A 23,021-nucleotide genomic window follows, 5' to 3' on the forward strand; every position below is an offset into this window, starting at 1 on the left:
TTGAAGAGCTGAGCCGTAAACTCCAGTTTCTTTTAGGGGTTTGAAATGGAAAGGAAAAGGTGGCAGCTCCGTGGTGAGGAATTCCGAGCTGTGTGCTCCTGCTCGCTTCACATCTGCAGCCTTTTTATAGGGAGCTGAAATGAAATCCTACAGAGAACCATGTTGGTGAAAGGTCTGTCTATGGTTTTACAGGGAGGCAGGTTTCCAGAGTTCATTCTGGATTTCAAATGAAGGCCTCCCCAGCTGCAGTACCTGCACATCAAGCCCACAATGGCAGATGCTCCACAAATCTCAGTGTAGTTACAGGCTGTAATGGGTCCACATACCAGGAGTGTTTGGTTATAGTAACTCTTGAGGTTGTTAGCATGAAAAGAAGTGGATTAATCAGAATTGTAACTCATGGATTGTCAGCAGAGTGAAATGAGCTCTCCCACCTCTTGTTTGAAGGTAGGTTTTGGAGGCGGGGAAGGGGGAAAGCTAATTTGGAATACTGAGAAGCTTGGGAAGGCATCTGAAAGCAGGAAACGTTTATTTTTTACACTCCTATAACTTAAAAACGGCCAAACCAATTTAAACCAAATTGGATAATAAAAAATATTGCTCCTGGGCTGAGCCCCTCTATGCCAAGTTCCAGCCTGGAATGAATTTTTATGGCCAAATTATAAAGCCCCTCGAAATGAAGGTTTAAAATGGAAATGTTGACAGACCTTTAACTACAAAAGCACTGTCATAGAAGTTCTTTTTTTTTCCAAAATGGCTGTTTTAAAATATAATTAAGACTTAAATATTATTTAATAGCAGCATTTCCTGTAAGTTAAAAATCTTTATCATTCCACTGCCTGGGATTCATTGCCACTTCGGAGCGTGCCAGCTCTGCTTTGCATTTGGAGCACGTGTGTGAGCGCTGAACCCACACAGACACTTGTCTGTCAGATGGAAATGGCTCTGGACAACATTCCAGATTCCCCTTTACTAAATAAGAGCCTGGATGCCAAAAGGACTGGCTGGACCCCTGCTCCAATCCCGTGGCTCTGGGAAGGAGCAGCCACGTGAGGCTCTGCCAAAGCTCAGCTTCTGCTAGTATGAAACCTCAGTGGCTTCATTCCTTGTAGGAAAACCCATTTTCATCTCCTCTGGCTGCTGAGGTGCTCAGCAGGAGCTGTGCCTTTAGCCTGATGGCTGCTTTGGTGTCCTCCATGCACACTGAGGGTGGAAAGCTGGAAACCAGCAGCCATAAGGAACCTGGGAGCTGCTCCTCGCAGGAGTAAAGGAAAAGGCTTCTCTTTTGCAAGGGCTTCCCACAGGCTTCTCTCTGTGCTCACTGTCGCAATTCCCGATGCCAGGCGATGGCCTTGTGCCATGGGGCAGGATGATGCTGAGCAGTTGTCACCCCCCCTCAGCGTGGGGCTTGGTTTTCATCCCTGCCCCTTGCTTGCATTGCTGATTCCTCTGTTTTGCTGCCTTTCCTTCCACTCCCTCCCCATGTTTAAAAATACCCCTTGGTTGCTGCAGGGCAGATGCAGGGTTGTTGCAACACCCTGTTCCTGCTCTGGTGCATGGAAGTGGAACTGGGAACAGTGTCCTCTCCTTTCCTGCTGGATTTCTTGCTCTCTTCTTCCTGGCAGGTGAATAAGCTTTAACCCTGCTGCCAGCTGCCTTCTTTGGGCAGCCTTTGGTATGGGAGGCTGAGAGCAGGATGCAAAAACCCCTGAGATCTTCACCTTAATGGTTGGGTGCTCCTCTTCTTCCTCACCCTTCTGCAGCCACATGTGAAGGGCTGGGGGTGTGAAAGCAGCTTTTCCCTTCTAGCAGGGTCCCAGCCACAAGCTGGGATATCCACCCCTAAGGCCATTCTGTTTTAAAGAGCAAGATTTACCCAGGAATAGTTATTCCATGCATTTCAGGCTGTTGCTGTGTCATCCTCCTATGTGTACTGCATGGGTAGCACTAGGATTTGACTGGCAAAAGGTCTCTGGACGTGCTTGAGAAGGCTCTGCTGTATGTTTGATGAGAAACCTCCCAGGTTTGGTGGTCGAAATGGATCCGTGGGTTTTGTGTGTGTGAAGTCACTGTTTTCAAGCACAAACCGGTTTAAGGTGTAGAGATCAATGGCTTCAACTCATGTTAGTTCCCTCCTACTTTGGGTTTTCTTTGGAGCATCTGGGTTGTGACTTTTGGCTTCCTACTTTGGAGGTACAGTGAGGTTTGGTGATGGCCTTTACATTCCTGCACCAGGGCTGCTCTAGACCAATCTCCTGGTAGGATTTGTGAGCCAGATTGGCTGCTGCAGCAATGAAAATGAAGAAATAGCACCTTTGGATTTGTCGAAACAGCTGCATTGTTTCCCCTCCTTTATCATCTAAGACATGCTGTGCCAAGGCTGCAGAATACCTGAATAACACCTTCAAATCTGCAGGAAGCAGCATTAATGCAGGGCCTGTCAGAGAAGATGCGACCGGAGGATGCTCTATGCGCGTTGGCCTCCGCATCCATGCGCTCTGCTGTCGTTCATTAGCATCCTTGTTCATTTTGGCATAAAACTGGAGTATATGAGGCGGCACACAACTAGGAAACCTATTTCATGGGGCAATAGAAGAGCCAGTAATGGATCTAATTGCCCTTTTGGAGCCCCTCTGTAGTCCCAAAGGATTCTTCAAGCACTCACAAATCACAGCGGAAACACAGCTCCTGCTGAGCTGTGGTGCTGGGGAAGGGGCATTGGGGGGTCCTGGGTGAAGGGACCCATCCTGCCCACAGAGCAGTAGACCCTGCTTTCTTCAGAGCTGCTTAAAAACTACCTTTAACCTTCCTTGCTTTGGAGGAAGGGTGCTGAGGAGCCTGGTTTCCAGGGAAAGCTGGGCTGTTAAACCATCTGCTCTTTGATGGGTGGCTTGCAGACTCAGCAGCTATAAATGTATATTTAGGGAGAGAGTGCACACTAGGATATGTTCTTATATAGTCTCATATGTGTATCTACATATATATTTATATGAATATGAACATATTATAGGAATATGAGCATATAAAGGAGATTAGATGTTAAAATCATGGAATGCTTTGGGTTGAAGGGACCTTAAAGCTCATCCAGTTCCAAGCCCCTGCCATGGGCAGGGACACCTTCCACTAGAGCAGGTTGTTCCAACCTGGCCTTGAACACTGCCAGGGATGGGGCATTCACAGCTTCTCTGGGCAACCCATTCCAGTGTCCTACCATACTGGAGGGCAGGAACCATCCATCATGAAGCAAATGAGAGCAGGGCACTGGGTTCGGAGGTGGTAGAGGGAGGAGGGCTTGTTAGAAAAGGAGATCTTAAGATACAATCGAAACCTGCCTTACCCTCAGGAATGGGCTTTTCTTCCTCTTTTGAGCTCTGATTTGTTTTCTTGGCCAGTAAAATATTTCCTTATTTAAAAGCAGTCTTTTAAACATAAGGCTGTTTGGTTTTGTGGGGGTTTTAGTTGTCATTCAAAGCCTCATTTGCTACCTGTCAGCTTTGTGTGGTACTGCATGAGTTACTCCCCAAGCATGGATGCAGCAAGGAGCTTTAATGTCATGCCAGAGAATCAGAGAATGCTTTGTGTTGGAAAAGACCTTAAGACCATCCGTTTCCAACCCCTGCCATGGTCAGGGATACCTCTCACTATCATGGATACATTTGATTTTCAAAGAGGTGTGGGAGTTTTCAGCATTTTCTATTAGATTCTTGCATAAAATCCAATCAAATGGCTGTTTAAGGATTAAAAAAGCAAGTATGGGGACCCTTCCTGAGGCTTCCATCTCCTTCCCAGCAAAACCCATGCTGAGCAGGATGCTTTAGGTTGCAAGGAGAAGGGGCAGGAGTGTTTTCCTCCTGCTGCTGAGCCCCTGCATGGAGGCAGATGTTAGCAACCAACACCATGACCTGGTTTTATTTCACTCTCTAAATAACCAGTGGATTTCTCTTTTCCTGAGCCCATTTCCCCTGTTCCACCCTCTCATTCCAGAAGGACACAACCGAGCTTTGCAGCCGGCTCTTGCCCGTTGGAAAGGCAGCTCAAATCCTCTCTTTTTGTCCCAAGGATGCTCTGGCTGGGATGGGAACGGGCTTTGTTGGCTGGAAGAGGCCGCTCCGCCCCTCTGCGGCAGCGGGCGGGCGATCCATGCGGCTCTTCCCGGCCGCCGCGGTGCTGCCAGAGCGGGGGCAAACGGGAGATGCTGTGTCCTTATACACTGGGTAGGGAGAAAACATCCAAACATCCAACCCCCCCATTTCTAATAGTGCCTTTTTGAAGCATCTAGGGGGGCTTGGACTGACATTTCCCTCCGTGGTTGCTGCTTTGCATGAGAACCTTCCTTAAAGAGTCAGCTCTTGGGTTGAGGGGTAAAAGCTCACAATAAATATATTTATTTATGGGTTTTATATATATATATATGTAAAAATTTATATTATATATATCATATATATAGAGAGAGAAGGGTGGATTCGGCCAGGCAGCCACTGCCTTATCCTGCCGCCGCGGGGGTTGTGATGCTGTAGCCACACAAAGGACTGGTGTTTGCATGTCAAAAAGAGAATAAACCCCCACTTTTGGGGCTCTTCCTTCTCTGTGTGTAAAGAACAAGGCACTGGGGTGGTCTGCAGCAGTCCCTTTGTGTACAGGAGGCAGTAAGAAGGGACTTGTTCATTGCCACCCTTGTGTGAATGGAGCTGGGCTGGAGGAATTGAAGCTAAAGCAGGGCCTGGGTGGGAGAGGAAAGGGCTGAGCTCTTGGTACCAGCCCTACAAATCTCCTACCGTAATACATCTGAGGAGGAGCATCGTGTTTAGTTAACACCTGCTTAATGCTACGAGCAGAGAAACAGCTCCACCACTTCCACGCACTTGGAGCAGCTGTTTTCCTCAAATAATTCCTTTTATATATGCTGAATTAAAACAATAAAACCATTAAAGTCCTCAAATTCCCCCCGAGAGTAAACATGTAGACAATAAAGAGCTGTGTGTGTGTAGAGGGGATGGGGTGGAAGAGTTCTGCAGCACTGCAAAACAAGCTGTCAATTCATCTCAGCACTAAAGGCTGCAAATGAAACCGGTCCATCAAGGGAAGTTCTTGCAGAAGGTTGGGCAGGGCAGAGGTTTGGGGGATGCTGAACTAGTTCAGGTTGTTGGTAACTGGGAAATGCATCTTGTGTTATGCAGAAAGGGGGGCTTCATTTGGGGGTCACTCAAATAGCTGCCAGCAATTCAAAGCATCACTTCTGTTTATCTGCTTAAAGCTCCTTAATGTGGCTTCAGACAGGGAGATGAGAGCTTCAGCTGCACTAAAGCTCAGTTATAAGAACAGATATTACAAGGACTGGATTTAAAGCCATCTAAGCTAGACTTAGAGAGCAGATCATGCCTCTGCTGCCTTGTTTGTGTGTGTCTTGCTGGCTCATTGCTATAGTAGCTTTATGCTTCTACCTGCCCCACTGCTTCTGCTACCCCAGACATCTGCAGAGCCAGTGCTGAGGATACAGCACGAGCTCCTCATGGCACAGCTTTGAGGTCTTCATTCTGGCTTCTGCCCTTAGGAAAAGCTGCTAATTCACCTCCTCGCTGGGGTCTTAATCCAGGCTTTTGTTCCTGAGGCTGGGGGAGGTGTTTCCTGCACACGTTTTTGGTATTAAACCCACTTTGGGCTTGCTGTGGTAGCTGGGCTCCTTTTTTAAGAGGCTTACATGCTGCTTGCTATAAACCTCCAGCCGTTTGTGAGCTTTAGAAGAGAATTTCAATGCCTTTTGCTTTGCCTGCACGTGAAATTTTATGTCCTGCAGCCCAGAATGAGGGCAGCAAAATGGGAAGGACCCAAAAGATGCGAATCCAGTGATTTTTGGTGACCTCAGCTGTGTATTTCCACATCGCTGAATCATCACCCCATTGGCACTGCAGGGGGGGGGGGGATCTCTGCCTGCGAGGCTGTAGATCAAACACGGTGGGGAAAAGCTGATGGCAAAGCTGCTTGTATTACATTGCTTCTATCTCCTCTTCATTTTGCTTGCACTTTAAGGGTTTATCCACTTTATTAAGGGCTGCAGATGGAAAGGGATGTTAAAAGGGTATATACAGGAGGCAATTAGAAGTGAGTGAGAGCTCTGAGCTGGTGTGAATCGCAGCTGGGAGCTCGTTTCAGGCACAGAAAGGCTTTTGCTGGGGATTTGGTTGGGTCTGGAGAGCTGGGAGTGGGCTAATGCACTCCTGGCTGTAATCCTGGGGTGTAGATGGCCCCATTGTGAGCTCCATCATTGCAGGGGTTGTGAAATGTGTGGAAATGAATGTGAGGAGAGCAGGAATTCACTGTGAGGCTGGTGGGACACTGGAATGGGTTTAATAGAGAAGCTGTGGTTGCCCCATCCCCGGCAGTGTTCAAGGCCACGTTGGACAGGGCTTGGAGCAAGCTGCTCTAGTGCGTGGTGCCCCTGCCCATGGCAGAGGTTGGAACTGGATGAGCTTTAAGGTCCCTTCCAAACCCAACTGTTCCATGATTCTATATATCTAATCCAAATCTCACCTCTGTGTTCATATAATGAACCAGATAAGCTTGAAGGTCTTTTCCCAGCCCAACAGGTCTGTGATTCCATGATTCCCCATGAACCTGATGTGACTTGCTGGGGCCGACTTGGCACCGTTTGAAAGTCGGGGCTGTTGCCTAACGACTGCACCTGATTTGGGGTGGGAGAAACAGGCTCCAGAGCCTGAGTGTGGGAGATGCTCCTGCTGGAGGCTGGAGTCAGGCAAAGAGCTTGGAGTTAGAGCCCTCTGCAATAGAAACCCATAAATCCTGAGCGAGAAGAGGGTCACTGAGAACCTCATCAGGGTGGGAGCAGCAGCGCCGCGTTAATATGCCCATAAATCTACCTGTTACGATAAACCAGGTGGCTCTTCCAAGAGGCAAAAAGAGTCAAGCGCCAGGAATCGAAGGGGTTTTTTTTGCTGCCTATCTGCTTTTAAAAGCTTAATTATGGGGCTGAGCTGACACCTGACAACTTATCATGGGCCTTATAAAAGACAGGGCTAGGTTTGTGTCTGTATCTGGGAAGCAGGGGCAGAAAAAGAGGGAAGGAGCTCTGTGCATTGGCCAAAAGCACCATGTGGGGAGGCACAAAGGAAGGATGCACAGCCTTGGGGAGGTGGTTGTGGGAAGCTGGTTGTGCTTTAAGGGCTGCTTGGAATAACAAAGGTGAAGGGAGGTAGAGAATGGAAATTGTGCCTTAGGATAAGATGTGCAGCTCTGTGAATAAGGGTGGATGGGAAGGGATGCGAGGACAGGAATGGCTTTGGCCTGGTGGGAATTACTGCAGGGGTTTGGTGGATTCCTCAGTTTCTCATTTCACATCTTGTACTGGGATAGATGTGGAGACAGGAGCTGGCCAAAGCCGTCCCCACCGAACACTTGTACCTCTCACTGTAGACAGAGCAAGCTGCTCTAGTGCAGGGTGTCCCTGCCCGTGACAGGGGTTGGAACTGGATGAGCTTTATGGTCCCTTCATCCCAAACCATTCCCTGATGCTATGATTAAGTCAGTTATGTGGGTCTACACTTCCTTACAGCGTGTTCTTTCCAGCCACCCTGAAATGGGGGAAAACCCCCAAACCACTTGAATCCTGTCTCCATTTAACATGCTGCTCTCACCAGACTTGCTGTGGGAGAGGTGCAAGCTCAGGCCCACAAAACCCAGCCCTGTTTTCAGGCCGTGGAGCCTCACCACCATGAATGGGTGGGCACATACCCAATATCACGAATGAATTGAAGGAAATCAACCTTCCAGTGCATTAAAAACCTGAATGGGGACCGTGGCATCCTTTTCCTAATTGTAGTGGTGTTCAGAGGTCAAGGCTGAGTCACGGAGGCTCTTCCAAGCAGCACAATGGGAGCTTCCAAGCACTGGCACAATGAGAGCTATTTCCCATTGGAGCTAACTTTTCCTTTAGGATCAGCTTTCTCGTAGCCCTGAAACAATAGTGCAGCAGCGAGAGGATCCTGTTAGCCTGGTGCAGGCACCTTCTGAGCGGACAACCCCCAAACCTCTGGATGAGACCAAATTGAACCTCCCTTCTCCTTAACCCTTGAGAATTAGCTTTGGGAACGACCATAAGGGGCTTGCATTGGAGTTGAGGCTGTTTAGAGCAGCATCCACTGCTGGAATCCTGCTTCCCCAGCACTACTTTCTCTTCCTGGGGTAAGTACAGAAAGGGAGATGTCACCATCCCATGCATGGGCACAGCAGCTCCCTGCAGCTCTGCTGTGCTGCTTGAGGACTCCCGCAGAGCTGCATTGGGTACCCAAGATCCAGATCCTGCTTTAGGCTCAGTCCTGCTGGCTCCAACCCCTTCATTGCCCTATTCCTCCATTTCCAACCCCATGGACAGCACTGGGGCAGCACCCCCAGGCTGCTTCCAGGACTTGGCATGGAGCAGGGAAGCGGGAATAGCTCACACCATGGAGCTGCCAAAGCCTCTCCTCACCCGTGCAGCACGGACAGGCTTGGCCACCATCCAGAGGTGGTTTAAGATCCCGGTGCAGCCTCCCCCAGCACAAACCCCCAGGCCTGCAGGCAAATCCATCCACTCCAGGTTGGGGTTGAATGAGTTTTACACGTTACATTCTAGTTTCTCAGGGTATGTGGGGAAGGAGGCTCCTGTTCTGCTGCTCTCTGCACTCTGAATCCCGATGCTGTTTGCTGAGGAGGGTTTTTGCTCCCACATTCTTCATTCAGGAGCTGTGGAGTGTTCAAGGCAGGAAGAGTGACTCATTTGGTAAACAGCAGAGCCACACAGGGGGAGGCAGGAGCCCAGGCTGGGTTTTTGTGGTAGAGCTGAAGCCTTTGGGGGGAATTCTTTGTTTGGTTTCCCCTCTTTTTTCCCCCTTCCTTCTCTACCACCACTGCAGGGCCTCAGGATCCTTGCTCTGCATCACACCCGTGAATAACCCAGCTGCATAATTCACCCTTTTCCTCCCTCAATGCCACACAACTTCCTAACCCAGCTCAGCCCCAGCTGAGGAGCAGGGCAGGCATTTCCCTTAGCCCCAGCTCCCGCTTTCCTTCGGCTCTATCCCCCAGCTGATGGGAAGAGAGGCTGAGCTCCTAATGAATCACTGAGCTCCCACACTTGCAATACTCTCAGGGCAACGCAGCTGTAATTGCCTTTGTTAATATATATTCTTTATTTTCCTGCAGTGCTTCTCACATGGCTCCTGGTACTTGCGTGCGCAGTCGGCTCCCTCTTCCCTAACGCCCTCATGAAGGATTGTGCCTTTTTGTTCCCCCCTTTATTTGCTCTGTCTGGTAGGTAGGGGAAGAATTGATGGCTTGCCCAAGGTCACACTGCAAACCTGTGCTGCTGCTGCTGGGATTCGAGCCGGGGATGTAATAATGATTCACATCCACATTGGAGCGATCTGGGGGTTCCCATGGGGCCGGCGCGGATCCATCGGCACAAGCTGTGGAGTCGCTGACGTTGTGCAGCTCCACCTCCTCACTCACCTCCCTTAATTACCGCTGTGCCTCTCCTCTTAACTTATGTGGCAGCAGTAATTAATACATGGGTTTTAATAACCTTCACTTGCCTCCAAACAAGCCTAAAAACCGCTCCACCGTGTGGAAGGAAATAATGATGACGGCTCTAAGCGAGCATCGCCGGCACAGTGTGACCTCGGGCAGCTCCCTGCATCCATGCTCTGTGTCTGGCTGCATGGAGCTGCCCACTGAGAGCTCAGGAGAAGCAGACTTGCCTCCTGGAGGTGTCTATTGCCCTCGAGCACTGCAGGAGGATAGCGGTGTCTTAGCAAACCCTGCCTGCTCTCCTGTCAGATAGACCCGGTGGAGATTTAGGAGCTTGATCTTCCCAGCTCAGGTTTGAATCCTGGGGTTTGGGCTGTAATTCCTGATGGAGTGGTGCCTCTGAGGCATTGAGGGCTCCTTGTCTGTGGGACCAGGTGTATTTAGGGCAAAATCAGGGGCTGCTTTTTCCCCAGGTGCTCCATAAACCACCTCAGCCATCTGCTGTTTGCCTGCATATGCCCCTTTAAAGAGGAGAGAAGGTTGGTTCATGGTCCTTTGGTGCACTGCAGTGGAATTCCTCAGTATCTGGAGATGGCTTTGATGGGAAAAGCGATCAGTGTCCAACCCGGGATAAATCCCAGTGGGATAAATGCCTTCCTGACCAAGCATGCTGGCTGCCCCAGAGGATTGGTGCTTGGTTTTGCCTGCACTCAGACATGCTGATGCTCAGCTCGGGCTGAAGGAGAAACAGTGTCTACCATATAAGACTTTATTTAAATCACCATAAAGAGAAGAAGTAAAGTTAAGCAGAGAGTTTATTAAAGACTTTGCCCCGTGTGTCCTTGGCTTCCCTCCTCACTGCTATATGGTGTGCTGTAGGCCAGATGGTTGCTGCCTTCCCCCCTGCTGAAACACCTGCATTTCAGTGGAGGGGCATGTGTATGAGAAGCCCTTTGGGATATGGGGAGCTATAGAAATGTAAATTAAATTATTTACCTACTCGGAGTTAAATGCTCTGCCCTTCTGGCCAAGGAGGAATGGGGATGGGACGGGCTCCAGCACCTGCTTAACTCTTTGTTTAGATTGCAGGGAAGTTTTGGGGAGCAACACTCTGCATCGCAGCACTCATTGCCAGTGATTTGGTACGAGCCGAATACTCAGCCCATAAAATATCCTCTCCCTCTGGTTGTTGCTGCCTTATAAAAAACACGGCTTGTCTGTCACCTCCCAGGCACTGAGCTCAGGGAAACTGGAGTGTCCTGTGTCATGCTTTGGTGTCTTAACCCTGCTGCTGCTCTCCTTTCGGCTCACTGGAGGGGATGGGAGAAGCCCGACGTGGAGCCGCCTGCATTAGGAGGGCAGATGATGTGACACAGAGAAGATGCTGCTGTGCAGCACCAATCTGTGATAACCAAACACCCAGCCCCTCAGAAAAACAACATCCAAAGGCGGATGGTTCTCTGTAAGGAGAAAAAAAAAAGCCAGATTCTTGTGGTTTGCACAATGTGCATCCCAAAAGTAGTGTTTGTTAAAGCGCTTTTTGGCTCTTTGCAATGCCAGCATCCCGTGCTGCCTGTAAACAGGCTAAAGGTTCTGCTGCCTGTTCTTTCTTCCTTTATGCCCTTTAAAATCAAGGAAAGGAAGGTGGATTCGTCACAGGATGTAAGCAGGTTTGTAAAGAAAAAGGCAGAGCCACATCTGTCCCTGGTGTTGCCTGAGCCAAAAATGTCATCTCAAGGTTTAATCTTGATGCCGTTCGGGTGTGTGGGGGATTGCACAAATGCGCTGCTTCCACATGGAGCTGGCTCCAGCCCTTCTGATGGTCACAGGACCTGAGTGAGTAGAAATAAGCTTTTCCTGCTGCCTATGGGAAGGGCACCAGGTGCTGGAAGCCCAGACACTTTGCAGAGCAGCATCCTGCCGCAGTGCAAGAAGCAGCCCCACTGCGGCAGTGCCGGAGCCAAGTGGTGCTGCGGGCGCTGAGCCGGTGGCCGCGGCTCCTGCACCATTCCCTCTCATCCCTCTTTCTGCTTTTCTTCCCCCCCTCCACCTCCCATGCAGGCTGGAGTGAAACGACCTTGACTCCGGGGCGTTCTCAATGTAAAGCCTGCGCTGAGCTCGCAGCCCACCAGCAGCCTCTCCCCCTCCTGCAAAGGGCTTTTGTGCTCGAGGAGCGGCAGAGCTCCCTTTGAATGCTCTACGTGCCATAAATGATGTGGGGTTTTTCAGTCTGGAGCTGATCGCTCGTAAACCTTCACTCTTCCTCTCATTTATCCTGCTCAGGCTCGCGGAGGTGTCGGCTCGTCCCTCCTCTAGCAGAAGGATGCTGCCACTGAAACCAGCTTTCCAGAAGCGCTCAGTAACCGGAGCTGCCGCGGCCACCTTCGAGCTGCACCGACTCGGTGCCTTGGCTGCTTCCAGAGACTCAGTGGGAGCAATTGGGCTCTGAGCTCTTCTGAAACCTGGCCTGGCAAGCCCTGCCCTAGGGGGAACCCTCCAAGAGGAAACAGGTCCAAAATCTGTGTGTGTCATCTCTTGTAAGTGTAAAACTAAGACAATTTGGCTGTACCCTGGGTGCATTCTTTCAAACCAACAAGTCTTTGTGGCGTTCCCTCCTCGTCGTCTCCTTTCCCGTGGAAATGGGCCCATTTGGGGATTCACGTGGTCCCGGGTAGATAATTGTAATGGTCCCCCCGGCCTTTAAAATCTATGAATCACTCCAGTATCTGGGCACTTTATGCACATTAGTGAATTAATCCTTACAGCCTCTCTGCAAGGCAGGGAATTATCGTTGTCATTGCTCAGATGGGAAATGGGTGAGATGGAGCCCAGATCTGCGCAAGAACTGGGGGGTCACATCACTCACCAGCAGTAACAGCTATAACCTTTGGGCACCCAGCCCTTGGGGGCACCCGTGACCCCGCATTAGTTACCTCTGCCGTTGTGCTGAGCGAACGGGGAATATCTCTCCAGCCTGCCAAGCGGCTGGAAATCCATCTGAGGCCTGTCAGCAGTGAGATGGATGGCTGGGGCGTAGGCAGCAGGTCTGCCGCAGCCGGGAAGAGCGGTGAGGATGTGATGCTTGGATGCTGGGTGGGCTGGGATGAGTGCAGGAGGTCCAGCATCTCCCCATGGCCTTGGCCTTGCTCTCCCGTGTCCTTCCCAGCAGGAGGTTCCCCAAGTGAAGGAGGTGGGTACCCCTCGCCCATGGAGGTGACAGGAGAGTAAAGCAAAGCCCTGCAGTTCTGCATCCAGCTCTGGGGCATCAACACACGAGGGACATGGAGCTGTTGGAGTGAGGCCAGAGGAGGCCACAGGGATGCTGCAGGGGCTGGAGCAGCTCTGCTCTGGAGCCAGGCTGAGAGAGCTGGGCTGGTGCAGCCTGGAGAAGAGAAGGCTCCTGAAGGGGAGACCTGAGAGCAGCTCCAGTGCCTAAAGGGGCTGCAGGAAAGCTGGAGAGGGGCTTGGGACAAGGGCCTGTAGGGTCAGGCCAAGGGGAATGGCTTGAACCTGCCCGAGGGGAGACTGAGCTGAGCTCTTAGGCAGAAGCTGTTCCCTGTGAGGGTGCTGAGGCGCTGGCACAGGGTGCCCAGAGAAGCTGTGGCTGCCCCATCCCTGGCAGTGCTCAAGGCCAGGTTGGACACAGGGGCTTGGAGCAGCTGCTCCAGGGGAAGGTGTCCCTGCCCATGGCAGGGGTTGGAACTGGATGAGCTTTAAGGTCCCTTCCTCCCAAACCATTCCATGATTCTCTGACACCCCCATCCCCTCACCCCTGGCTGATCACATCACAGTCATTGCTTTAGGGCATCACCACAACCGGATGGACTTTGGAAGTCAAACCTGTTGTGGCTCCTTTTAAAATGGGTGACTTTGAGCTCAGCTCATCCACACTGGAGCTCTTAGTGCCTTCACTCCCCTCCTGCGCCGCAGTTGCACACACGTGCCCTTTCCTTTTGTTTCCCCCGTTTTCCAGGTGTTTCAACCATGTCAGGCAGCTCCGTGGTGTCCGTGGACAGAATAACACCCACTGTGCTGGGTTTAAGGTTGGAGCAGCGTCTGTGTTAATGACAGCTGATTAATTCAGCTGTGTAATGAGCTTGATGGAGACGGATTTGGCTCCTCGCCCCTTTCAGTTCTGCTCTGGACCACAGCTTGTGCTTTCAGTGCGGCAAAGTCTTCTTTTTACAACCAGGCACCCGTGGAACAGCGTGTGCTGTTGTAGCCTACACCCGGTCTATATTAAAACCGCCTTTTGGCTGCATGACTGGCCCAGGGTGTTTATGTGCTCTGCAAATGACTGTCAAGGGTAAAAAATAGCTGTGCTGGAGCTGCCCAAAGAGGCAGCGAGCGCCGAGGCTCCGCGTGGCCGTGGGCTTGGATGCGATGGCTTCGGTGCTCACCCGACCCTCCTCCTGCAGCAACACTGGTTGTAAGCTATGCCGAAAGCAAGGCAAAACCCCGAGCAAGCCCTTGTTCCTCCTGTTGTGCTTATGAAAGGCATGGAAAAAATGTCAGTCTGCCTAAACGCGTCAGCCTCCTGCGTTTCTGCTCTGGCTCTTGCTCTAATGCTGGTGCGTTGGTCCAGCTGGAAGGATTGTGTCCTGTTAAATAAAGCTTTTTAACGGAGCACATTTATTGATGGAGCTGTCAGAGCCTGTTTGAGTGAAGAATGTGGAGCGGCCAACGTTAGGCTGCCTCGAGTCTCTTCTCTCCCAAAAGCTGTTACAGTCTCTGGGATAAATAAACCCAACCCTGTGCTTTCCAAACCCCCCCAAATGCCATCTGAAGGGAGAGAAAAGCAGGAATCGGGGCAGTGGGTGGTGTTGAAACTCAGGTTTTACTCAGCCCTTGGTGTGAAGCCCTTTGATTTTTCGTTATCCCATAGAGTTCACAGTCTACATCTTCCTTTTAATTCCGACACCCGCAGAATAGCGGGCTGAAATAACACTGCTGGATGGCAGCTGCTGATGGAAGGAGATTAAATATTAAAGCCAATGCTGTGGCTTTAACTCATTCCATTTTCCCCCCCCCTCTCCCTCCTCTTTCCCCCTTTCTCCCCCCGCTTTCGTTCTCTGTGTAAAATGACATGATTTAGAACTGAAGTGCCAGACTCAGCCTCTAGGTTTCGGCGTTTGGAAATGTATGTGGAAAGATATATTGTGTCTGTGAGCATTTCTGTGCAGGGAAAAAGAGAGCTCCCCAGCCTGTGAGACCACATAAAGATGTTAAATAGAGCTGTAACACGCACCGAAAGCAGGGAAAGTGCCCTAGAAAAAATAAAAAGAGGGGGGGAAAAAAAGGATAAAAAAAAAGCCAGCGATGGAGCAAAATGAAAGATTAAAGTAAATTCAGTTATAGCAAAGCTGGGCTGAAACGTGCCCGTGGTGGAGCCGGGGAGGGGAATGAGACCCCGTTCTCTACCTCATCCCTGTGCCGCTCCCCGCATTGACCTAAGAATCTTTGGGATAAGCCACAAGTGGGGATTTTCTTCCTTCTCCTTGTTCCCCTGGCTTGGGGTGCTCGGTATTCCGGGAGCAGCAGCCTCCTGCCTGCTCAGTATTCATCTGGAACCGGCTGCTCCTTGCTCCTCACCCAGACCCTGATTTATCTCTCTCTGCTTACCGTAACCCACCTATTGTCACTGCGGCTCGAGGGCCAGTGGGGATGGCAGCCGAGCTCCTTAAAAACCTGGGGTGCTTTTAGGGCCAGAAATATCAATGCCCCCCCCTTTTCCCTCCCTGTGTCCCCCCTTCTCATTTTCCCCAAGAGCAATGCAAAACGATGCTGCAGATTTGGTCTTTTCCCGTTGGGAAAAGGACGGCAGCGCTTCGCTCGCTTCCCCTTTGTTTGGGGATGCTTTGGCATGGCCGGGATTTGTAGCACTGGTTGGAATGGAGGCTGTGTTTGGAGCAGAGCTGAGGGCTTTGGGAAGCTGCAGGGAATAAAGAAACCCAGGGCACGTGTGTCTTTAACAAAACCATTAATAAATCCTAGTTAAGGTTTAGTTACGGAGCGGATCCGGGAGCAGCAGTGGGAAAGCTGCAGCGTGTCCACCCGGAATTACACAGCCAAAACCTCTCTGCTTTTCTCCCTGCAACACCATTAGGACCCAGCAGCTCTGAATTTGTGTTAACTTGAGCCCCGGTGACGAGTCGTCACCAAAAGCACCTTCTCCTAGAGCGTGTTTGAAGGACGCTTTGATATCAGCCTTATTGCACCGAAGGGGAAGATGGATGGGATGTGTGCGGATGCGCCTGTTGTCTTGGCATTGCTGTTCCTTCCCTCCACTAACATCCCCCCTATGTCACACAGAAGGCATCGTGGCAGCTTCCAAGCCTGGAAAACAGGGATTTGCTTAATAAAGGCAAATAAATCTGAGTTGTAAATAAGCATCAGTGAGAGCGAGCGCACCCGGGGCGTGATGCTCGAGCTGATTCACCGACACAGGTGGCTTTGGGTTGGGGTTTGGATGCTTTAAAGCGACTCACACAATCACGAGGGTTGGAAGGGAACTTAAAGATCATCTGAGAGACAGAAGGAAGGGGGAACAGGGCAGGAATGTTTCACTGCAGCCGCGGCTCCGGGATGCATAAAAATCCTGCGGTACGGCCTGAGCTGTGCCCTCGGCTCCCGGTTTGTCGCAGTCTATTAGGAGAGGCGCAATCCATCCTCTGGTCTTTATGATGATTTGCTTTAACCCCATCCCTGCCTCACCCCTTCCTCTGCCCTTTCCTTGATCCCGATGCTTGGGGCTGGTGCAGCCGTTCGAAGCAGCCCCACAACGGGTGATGCTGCCCTTTTGTCTGGGTTTCAGCTCCATGTTTCCCGACCCAGCACAGCCCTAAAGCTGTCCTAGGGGTGGGGGGTTTATCCTGCAATTCAAGTGGAATTTCAGATGGAGTCTTTATGCTGCATCCCCCTCTCCATGTTCCACAGTGGCCGTGCTTCGGCTGCGCCGTCAGCAAGCTGCACGGCGGGCATCTCGCTCCATCCTGCTCCATAAAGCCACAGCCTGGATGAGCGGGCAGGTGCCAGCTTTGCCGCATACCATCCCAAAACCATTCCCTAATAGCCCCTAATTCATTCCGCCATTAGCCAGCAATAAAGGGGAGCATCTCACCGAGTGAGCGGGGCGGGTTTACATCTCCGACATCAGTTGCAATGCTTAGCAAAATGTATTATCATCATCATTACTATTATTATTAACAACAGTATTTGTCCCTCATCCCCCAGAAGCCCCATGGAACGGCATTTTCCTTCCACATCCCACTTCCCACACCACATGTCCCGCTCTGCTTCGGCTTTAACGCTCGGCAGTGATTTCGTTACCGTTGCTCTCCGGGCGACTTTCTTTTCCTCCCCCTTCCCCATCCTCCTGCAGGATGTACCCGTAAAACCCCAATGCATTTATTCACCACTCTCTCAATGGTTTCATTGCAGAGGTTTACAAACGAAGACCACCTGGCTGTTCATAAACACAAGCATGAGATGACATTGAAATTCGGCCCCGCTCGAACCGACTCAGTCATCATTGCAGGTATGCGGCGCTCCGAGCCAGGCCAGCGCGGGAAATGGGGCACATTAATACAGCATGACTGCAAGATTAATACCAGGGACCAGATGCACTGCAAAACGGCTCTACCTCCCATAAAACCCTCTTGTGATCTGCATTTAATCAGGAGGAAAGGAAAGCCAGAGGCTTCCAAGTTGCTATTTTTTTCCCTTTTTTATGGCAGTATCAGGTTTTGTGGGGTTTGGGTTCTTTTTTTTTCCCCTCCTCCTCTTTTTTTTTTAGCTCTCACCCTTTTTATTAAGACTGGAAGATTTATGGCCAAAAGGGCTTTCACGTTCCTGCGTGTGCTTTGAGGATGAGGAGCACAAGCTGACAACCTCAGCTTCCTCTCCTCAGCCCAGGTGTCAATTTTTGCGAGCTTTTAGGCTAGCAGTTAATAAATTAAACCACCATTGAGCACACCAGTTTGTGCCTTTGCAGAGCCCAAACGAGGAGCTCCTGCAGCACGGGGTCAATGCAGCCTTTATAAGATTGGGAGAACAAAAGCACCCCCTCTGTCTATCGCTGTCTGGCAGCAGATCATTGCTGGTTACAGATACCCGCCTGCCTTGTCAGTCCCTGTTCAGTCAGGCTGCTTAAAAGGTTTGTGTTACCCCTGGCTGAAAAGGCTGTTGCTGAGAGCAAGAAGAGAGGAGGAAATGCTTTGTGAAGCCTTCAGAGTTCAGAAGGGGAAATGGAGCTGGAAGAGCCTGGCATCCTTTCCCTATCTCCAGCTCCACTTTGGTGTTGAAGCAGGAAACAGCAATACAGTTGTTCCTTAAAGCCTTCAGGTTAATTGTAGCTGCAGGTAGGATCGTAGGGGAGCTGCTGCAGCCTTTGCTGGAAGGGCACAAAGCTTCCCCCTGGAGAGGCAGAACAGGCTCCCGGAGGGAGATTTGATTACAAATAGGATCAGGCTCTTGGGGGTGGATGGTGAAGAATCTGGAGCAGGGGCTGAAGGAACCCTCACTTTCCTAAAGGTGCTTTTTGCTTCAGTTCCCCCCCTTTCTAAACAGGGTTCACAGCTTTTGCTTGCTCAGTGCAGGGTTTAGGGTGGTGATGGGGCAGCAGGAACAGGGGATGGTCCCATCTCCAGCCAAAATCCCACCTGCTCCAACAGACAGAGAGCATTAAAATGATAGAATGGGTTGGGTTGGAAGGGACCTTAAAGCTTATCCAGTTCCAACCCCCTGCCAGGGGCAGGGACACCTTCCACTAGAGCAGCTTGCTCAAAACCCTCCTCTTTGCAACCCCCAGAGCTGTAGGTTAAACCATGGAGTGATTGTATGATTCTCCCAGGGCTGTAGATCCTCCTGTGCCCAAGCTCCGGCAGGTAAAACCGTGGGTGGGATGCAGGTGTTCAGTTCTAGCACAAGGAACACGGTCCAGCCCCTCTCCCAGCCCCTCTGAGCTGATGCTCAGTGGGTTGCTCAGGGGTAAACCATAAAGAACATAAACCCCAACTTCTTCAGCTGCTGGCAGTGCAGAACCAGCCTGTTTAACGCTGCCTTTCCCTGGCTGAGATCTTGACGCAGCCCGAGCAGCCGGGGGGTTGTGGGGGCTATAAAGCACGCTGGCTTTGAGCAGCGAGATCCAGGCTGTTATTGCCCTACATTCCTGATGTCCTTTCTGCTTTGCTTTTATTAAGCCACCATTTTGTCTCTGGCTTTTCTTGTTCTCTCCCTCCCTCTTGCTTTGTGCCGAGCCCAGGGCAGCCGCCTGTGTGTTAATGTGCAGGAGGATTCAACGTGCGGCTCTCGCCATGCTGAACCTAAAGCGAGCCCTAAGGAATTGTTCTCTCTGTGCTGGTTAGAGCTGGGAGAGATTTGGGCTCTGGGCCGGTGTGCACGGCTTGGAAGGACATTGCTAAACAGGGAATGGTCCGAAAAGAGCCCCGAGAGCTGTTAAAGCACTGGAAAAACAACCTCCTGTTGAGATCTTGAGCTGACAAAAGTTTCTTGGTTTAATGAAGAGAGATGTAAGGGAGGGAAGCAAAGTGTGCTCGGAGGAGACCTTTGCTTTATCGACAAAGCCAAGAGGTAGGGTTTGAACAGGCTGGGAATAATGTGTAGTTCTGTGACAGTGTGACAGTGAGGGGAAGGAATCACCGGAGTCGCTTCCCAAAGACTCCCCACCCCTGGCTGGAAATGGAATGGGATGTTTCCCATAGCCCCTTCAGCTCGCGCGCAGCTACCGCGGCTCGCCCGGGGAGCATCCGTGCCAAGCAGCTGATGTTTTATGCAGGAGGTCAGGCTAAACTATCCCAGGGATCCCCTTTGTGCTTCAGAATCCATGTGCTTCTGCTGCCAGATGGATTCTTTCGGTGCAGTGTGTGCTCGTGCCGGGTTCCCACTAGTACCTGGACTCCTGACCTAACGTCATGCAGCACGAGGCTCGCCGGGAGCGGGGCCATTGCTTCCTGCTTTATAGCCTGGGTGATGGCCAGAGAGATCATGACTCAACGTGTTAATCTGGTGGAAAACGGGCCCCAGAGGGATGGCTTTGGACAGGGTGGTAACGATCAGCACTCCCACGGAGCCGTCTGTCCGAGGATGGGATTAATGCATGGAGACAGCACGGGGAGGGAAGCGGCTCTGCCCGGCTCTATTCCACACACTGGAGCTGCTCCAGTCAGCTGGTTCCCTTCTCATCACTCTCTATTTGTAAGATGTGCTGTTTCAGGGAGATGAAACCTCACTGATTTCCTTCCTGGAAGCAGCAATTCAGCTGAGGACAGGAGAAACCCTGGGATGGGAGGGACAGGACACGAGCCACAGGCTGGGAACTGTGCAGGAATCACTGCCTGCCTCTCACTGCAATGGTTGTTTAATACCAGAGAAACAAAATCAATAAGAAATGAGTTCCCCCTTTCTGAATTGTCACTTAAGACACAGCTTAGCAGAAAAGCATCCAGGCTTCTGCAATACCCCATTTTCTGGGGGTCCCCAGAGGGGATTAAGGTGGTTCAGGATGTATTTTCTCCCCTCTCTCTAACTGATGCTTGGTGTTACGACCCCAAACAGATCAGACTCCGACCCCGACTCGGTTCTTGAAGAACTGTGAAGAAGTGGGACTCTTCAATGAACTGGCCAGCTCCTTTGAGCACGAGTTCAAGAAAGCTGCAGAGGATGATGAGAAAAAGGCAAGAGGCAAAGGCCACTGTTGTGATAAAACAGAGCTAGGTGCATGTTGTGAGGGTTGGAGGGGGGACGGTGCTGCTCTGGTGAAAGGCGTCAGAGGCTGTTGGAGGTGTAACAGAGGCTGTTGGTGGGTAACTTAGTGTTGTCTGGGATTTAATATGGGACTTCATTATTTGAATTCAGGTGACTTTGGCTGGTTATCCTGCGATCCGAGGCCTGGTGTGATGGGATTTTGATGGTTTATTACCCCATTGGTCTTTCACGTCAACAAAAAACCCCTCAACCCCCCCACCCCCTGGCCCCAGAAACCCAAGGCAGTGCCCAACATACCTTGCACCTTGAGAAGGAGATGCAGGAAAAGAGCCAGGACTCTGCTAAGCAGCAAAAATTCACTCAGAGCCTCCTTTGGGATGGAGATCCTCAAGGCTGATGCCTTTAAGGTGCAATCAGCAGGGATCAGCTCAGCTGTGTGCCTTTGGCATGTGAAGGGATGCAAACAGAACATGCAAACAGAGCAGGGGCTCCATGGAGGAGGGAGGCTGTTCCTAACAAAGAGCTCCTTCCTATGCAAGGTGGTATCGATTCAGGCTGCCCCTGCCAACCTGGGGAGCGCAGGGGGGGCTGAAGGACAAGGGGCTCTCATCGGATAGCAGCTCATTAAGGCCATTTCCCCCTCCCTTTTGCAGGAGCTGAGGAGCAGCAGATGCGTGGTGGGCTCTTAGGCTGGCACATACATTTACTAAATTGATCTATGGGCGTCCATACGCTCGCAGTCAGCGGCGCTGCTCGGAAATAAACTGCAGGAGCAGAAGCTGCGTAAATCTTCCCTCCGATGGGCAACGGAGGAATTCAGAATTAAACCTGAAAACTGTCTTTCAGCCTCGCTCCTAATAACAGGGCTCTTTAAAGCAGAAATTGATCTCTCTCATTGGTATGCTGCAAGGGCCTCCTCAGCGCTGCGCCGCTCTGAGCTCCCTGCCTTTTGTTCTCGGCTCTGTGCAGGGGAGAAGGTGGCTTTTCGCTTGTGGTTTCCCAGCGAAATGGTTGAGCAGCCCACAGTCTAGCCAGCTGGTTTCGAAGGCAGACCACCCATCTCCTGAGCTGTGCTACCTAATAGCTGCAGCTAAGACCCTTGAGCTCTTCACCGTTCCCTGGGTTTCGCTTTAGGGTGACTGCAGTCTAAATACTTCTGCCTGCAGCCAGGCAAAGGGGGTGTTGTGAAGCTTGGGGTGGTTTCAGGCATTAGGAAAGGCATTTTGCCTCCTAGAAAATCTCTGCAGAGGTGAGGTCCCCCAGCCCCAGATGGCTTGTCACTCAGCAAACCTATCCAGAGCTGCCTGCTGCATTTCTGAGATGCTTTCAACCATTTGGCCGCATGGAGCCCTTGTTGCTGCTGCTGTTTGTGTTTTGTCCTCCCGTTCCAAGGGTGGTCTCGACACCAGCATGTTAATTAAAACCATAGACACAGCAGGAGCTTCCCTGGAGGCACTTTAAGTGGTTTGAAACTTTCCTGCATGTTAATCCCTTCTCCTTTGTGATTCCCAGTGCAAGGTCTCCACTTAAAAGGGCAGGTAAATGGTTGCTGCACCTACCGCAAGCAAAGCCCCTGCGTAAATCAGTGCACTCCACTCGGAGCATCAGGACCATCCACAGATGCCTGGATTTACCCCCTTTGCTGCAATTTTTCCTCCCTGGAGAGGACTTAAATGCAGCAAAGGAGGAGGTTTAGGTTGGGTGCTTGAAGAGCTGTCAGCAGTGGGGCGAGTGAAGGAAAACGCTGGGATTGATTGTGGAGGGAGGGAGAACAGGTTGGACAAACAGCTGTCAGGGATGATTTAGGAAGAGTTTCTCCTGGCCCGGATGGAAGGAGGGACCAACCTGGTGATTTGTGAGGTCTGTTGGAACCCAATTAAATGCAGCATCCTGCAGAGTCTCGCTCCGGTGCGTGCTCCTCCAATGCTCCATCTTCTCCCTGGTCTCCTCTTCCTCCAGCTCTGAGGAAGGAAGAGGTGGCTGTTCCCTTTAGTTATCCCCTCACCTTACTGTCACTTCTTGCCCTTTTCCTGTCCCCAGCAAGTCATGAACTGGTTAAAATGGGGCACGTGGCACTGCTGGAACCTGGGGGGGGTGGCAAGTTGCCAGGTTCAGGCATATGGTTGGGTTTTATTTTAATGGGGCGCTCATAGATATTTAATAACTTGCATGGCTCTTTGTTTGCTTTTGATAATCGGGTCATAAAATAATTCAGGCTGATTTATACAATGCTTTACAGCTCTGCTGTGAATGAAAGTGCCTTCTGGAACTCGCAGGCGTTTGGCTTTGTTACCTGTTCTCCTGAGCAGAGCCCTCTGAGGAGGGAAAAACAGCAACCAAACTTGAAACTATGGAAAGAATGGTGTGTGTGTTACTGAGGAACCACAGAATGGTGCCATCTGGGGCAGAGACTGTCTTCTCCAGGCCTCTGTCTCTGTTTGGATAGGGCTGGCGCGGCCGCCTCGGGCTCCCAGATGCTCTCCAGTCCAGATAAATAATAATCCTTTGGCAGAGCCGTAGCCATTCCTCTGGGAGCAGCCCAATGCTTCATGAACAATGTGAGCTAATTGTCCTTTCAGTCTGTGCCTGCTTTCCTTGTAGAGTGCTGGAGCCCTGGATATGTCTCTGCCCTCCACCCCGGACATCAAGATAAAGGAGGAGGAGCCAGTAGAGGTGGACTCGTCCCCACCAGACAGCCCTGCCTCTAAGCCCCAGTCACCACAGAACAAGGAGAAGGTAGGTCTCCAGCATGCCCCTTGGAGATGTTGGCTTCTCTG

The 23,021-nt window shown here is 51.1% G+C and overlaps 1 protein-coding gene across 1 annotated transcript in view; it reads left to right on the plus strand.

Annotated features, from left to right (window-relative positions):
* Positions 1-23,021, plus strand: part of ATF7 (activating transcription factor 7) — a 64,286-nt gene that overhangs the window by 23,695 nt on the left and 17,570 nt on the right. Inside the window, exons 3-5 of the mRNA XM_034071443.1 lie at positions 16,960-17,056; positions 20,095-20,213; positions 22,846-22,980. Coding sequence (XP_033927334.1) covers positions 16,960-17,056; positions 20,095-20,213; positions 22,846-22,980 — 351 coding nt within the window. The remainder of the gene's footprint in view (positions 1-16,959; positions 17,057-20,094; positions 20,214-22,845; positions 22,981-23,021) is intronic.

Source organism: Melopsittacus undulatus, chromosome 21 (assembly GCF_012275295.1).
Source record: "Melopsittacus undulatus isolate bMelUnd1 chromosome 21, bMelUnd1.mat.Z, whole genome shotgun sequence".
NCBI lineage: Eukaryota > Metazoa > Chordata > Aves > Psittaciformes > Psittaculidae > Melopsittacus > Melopsittacus undulatus.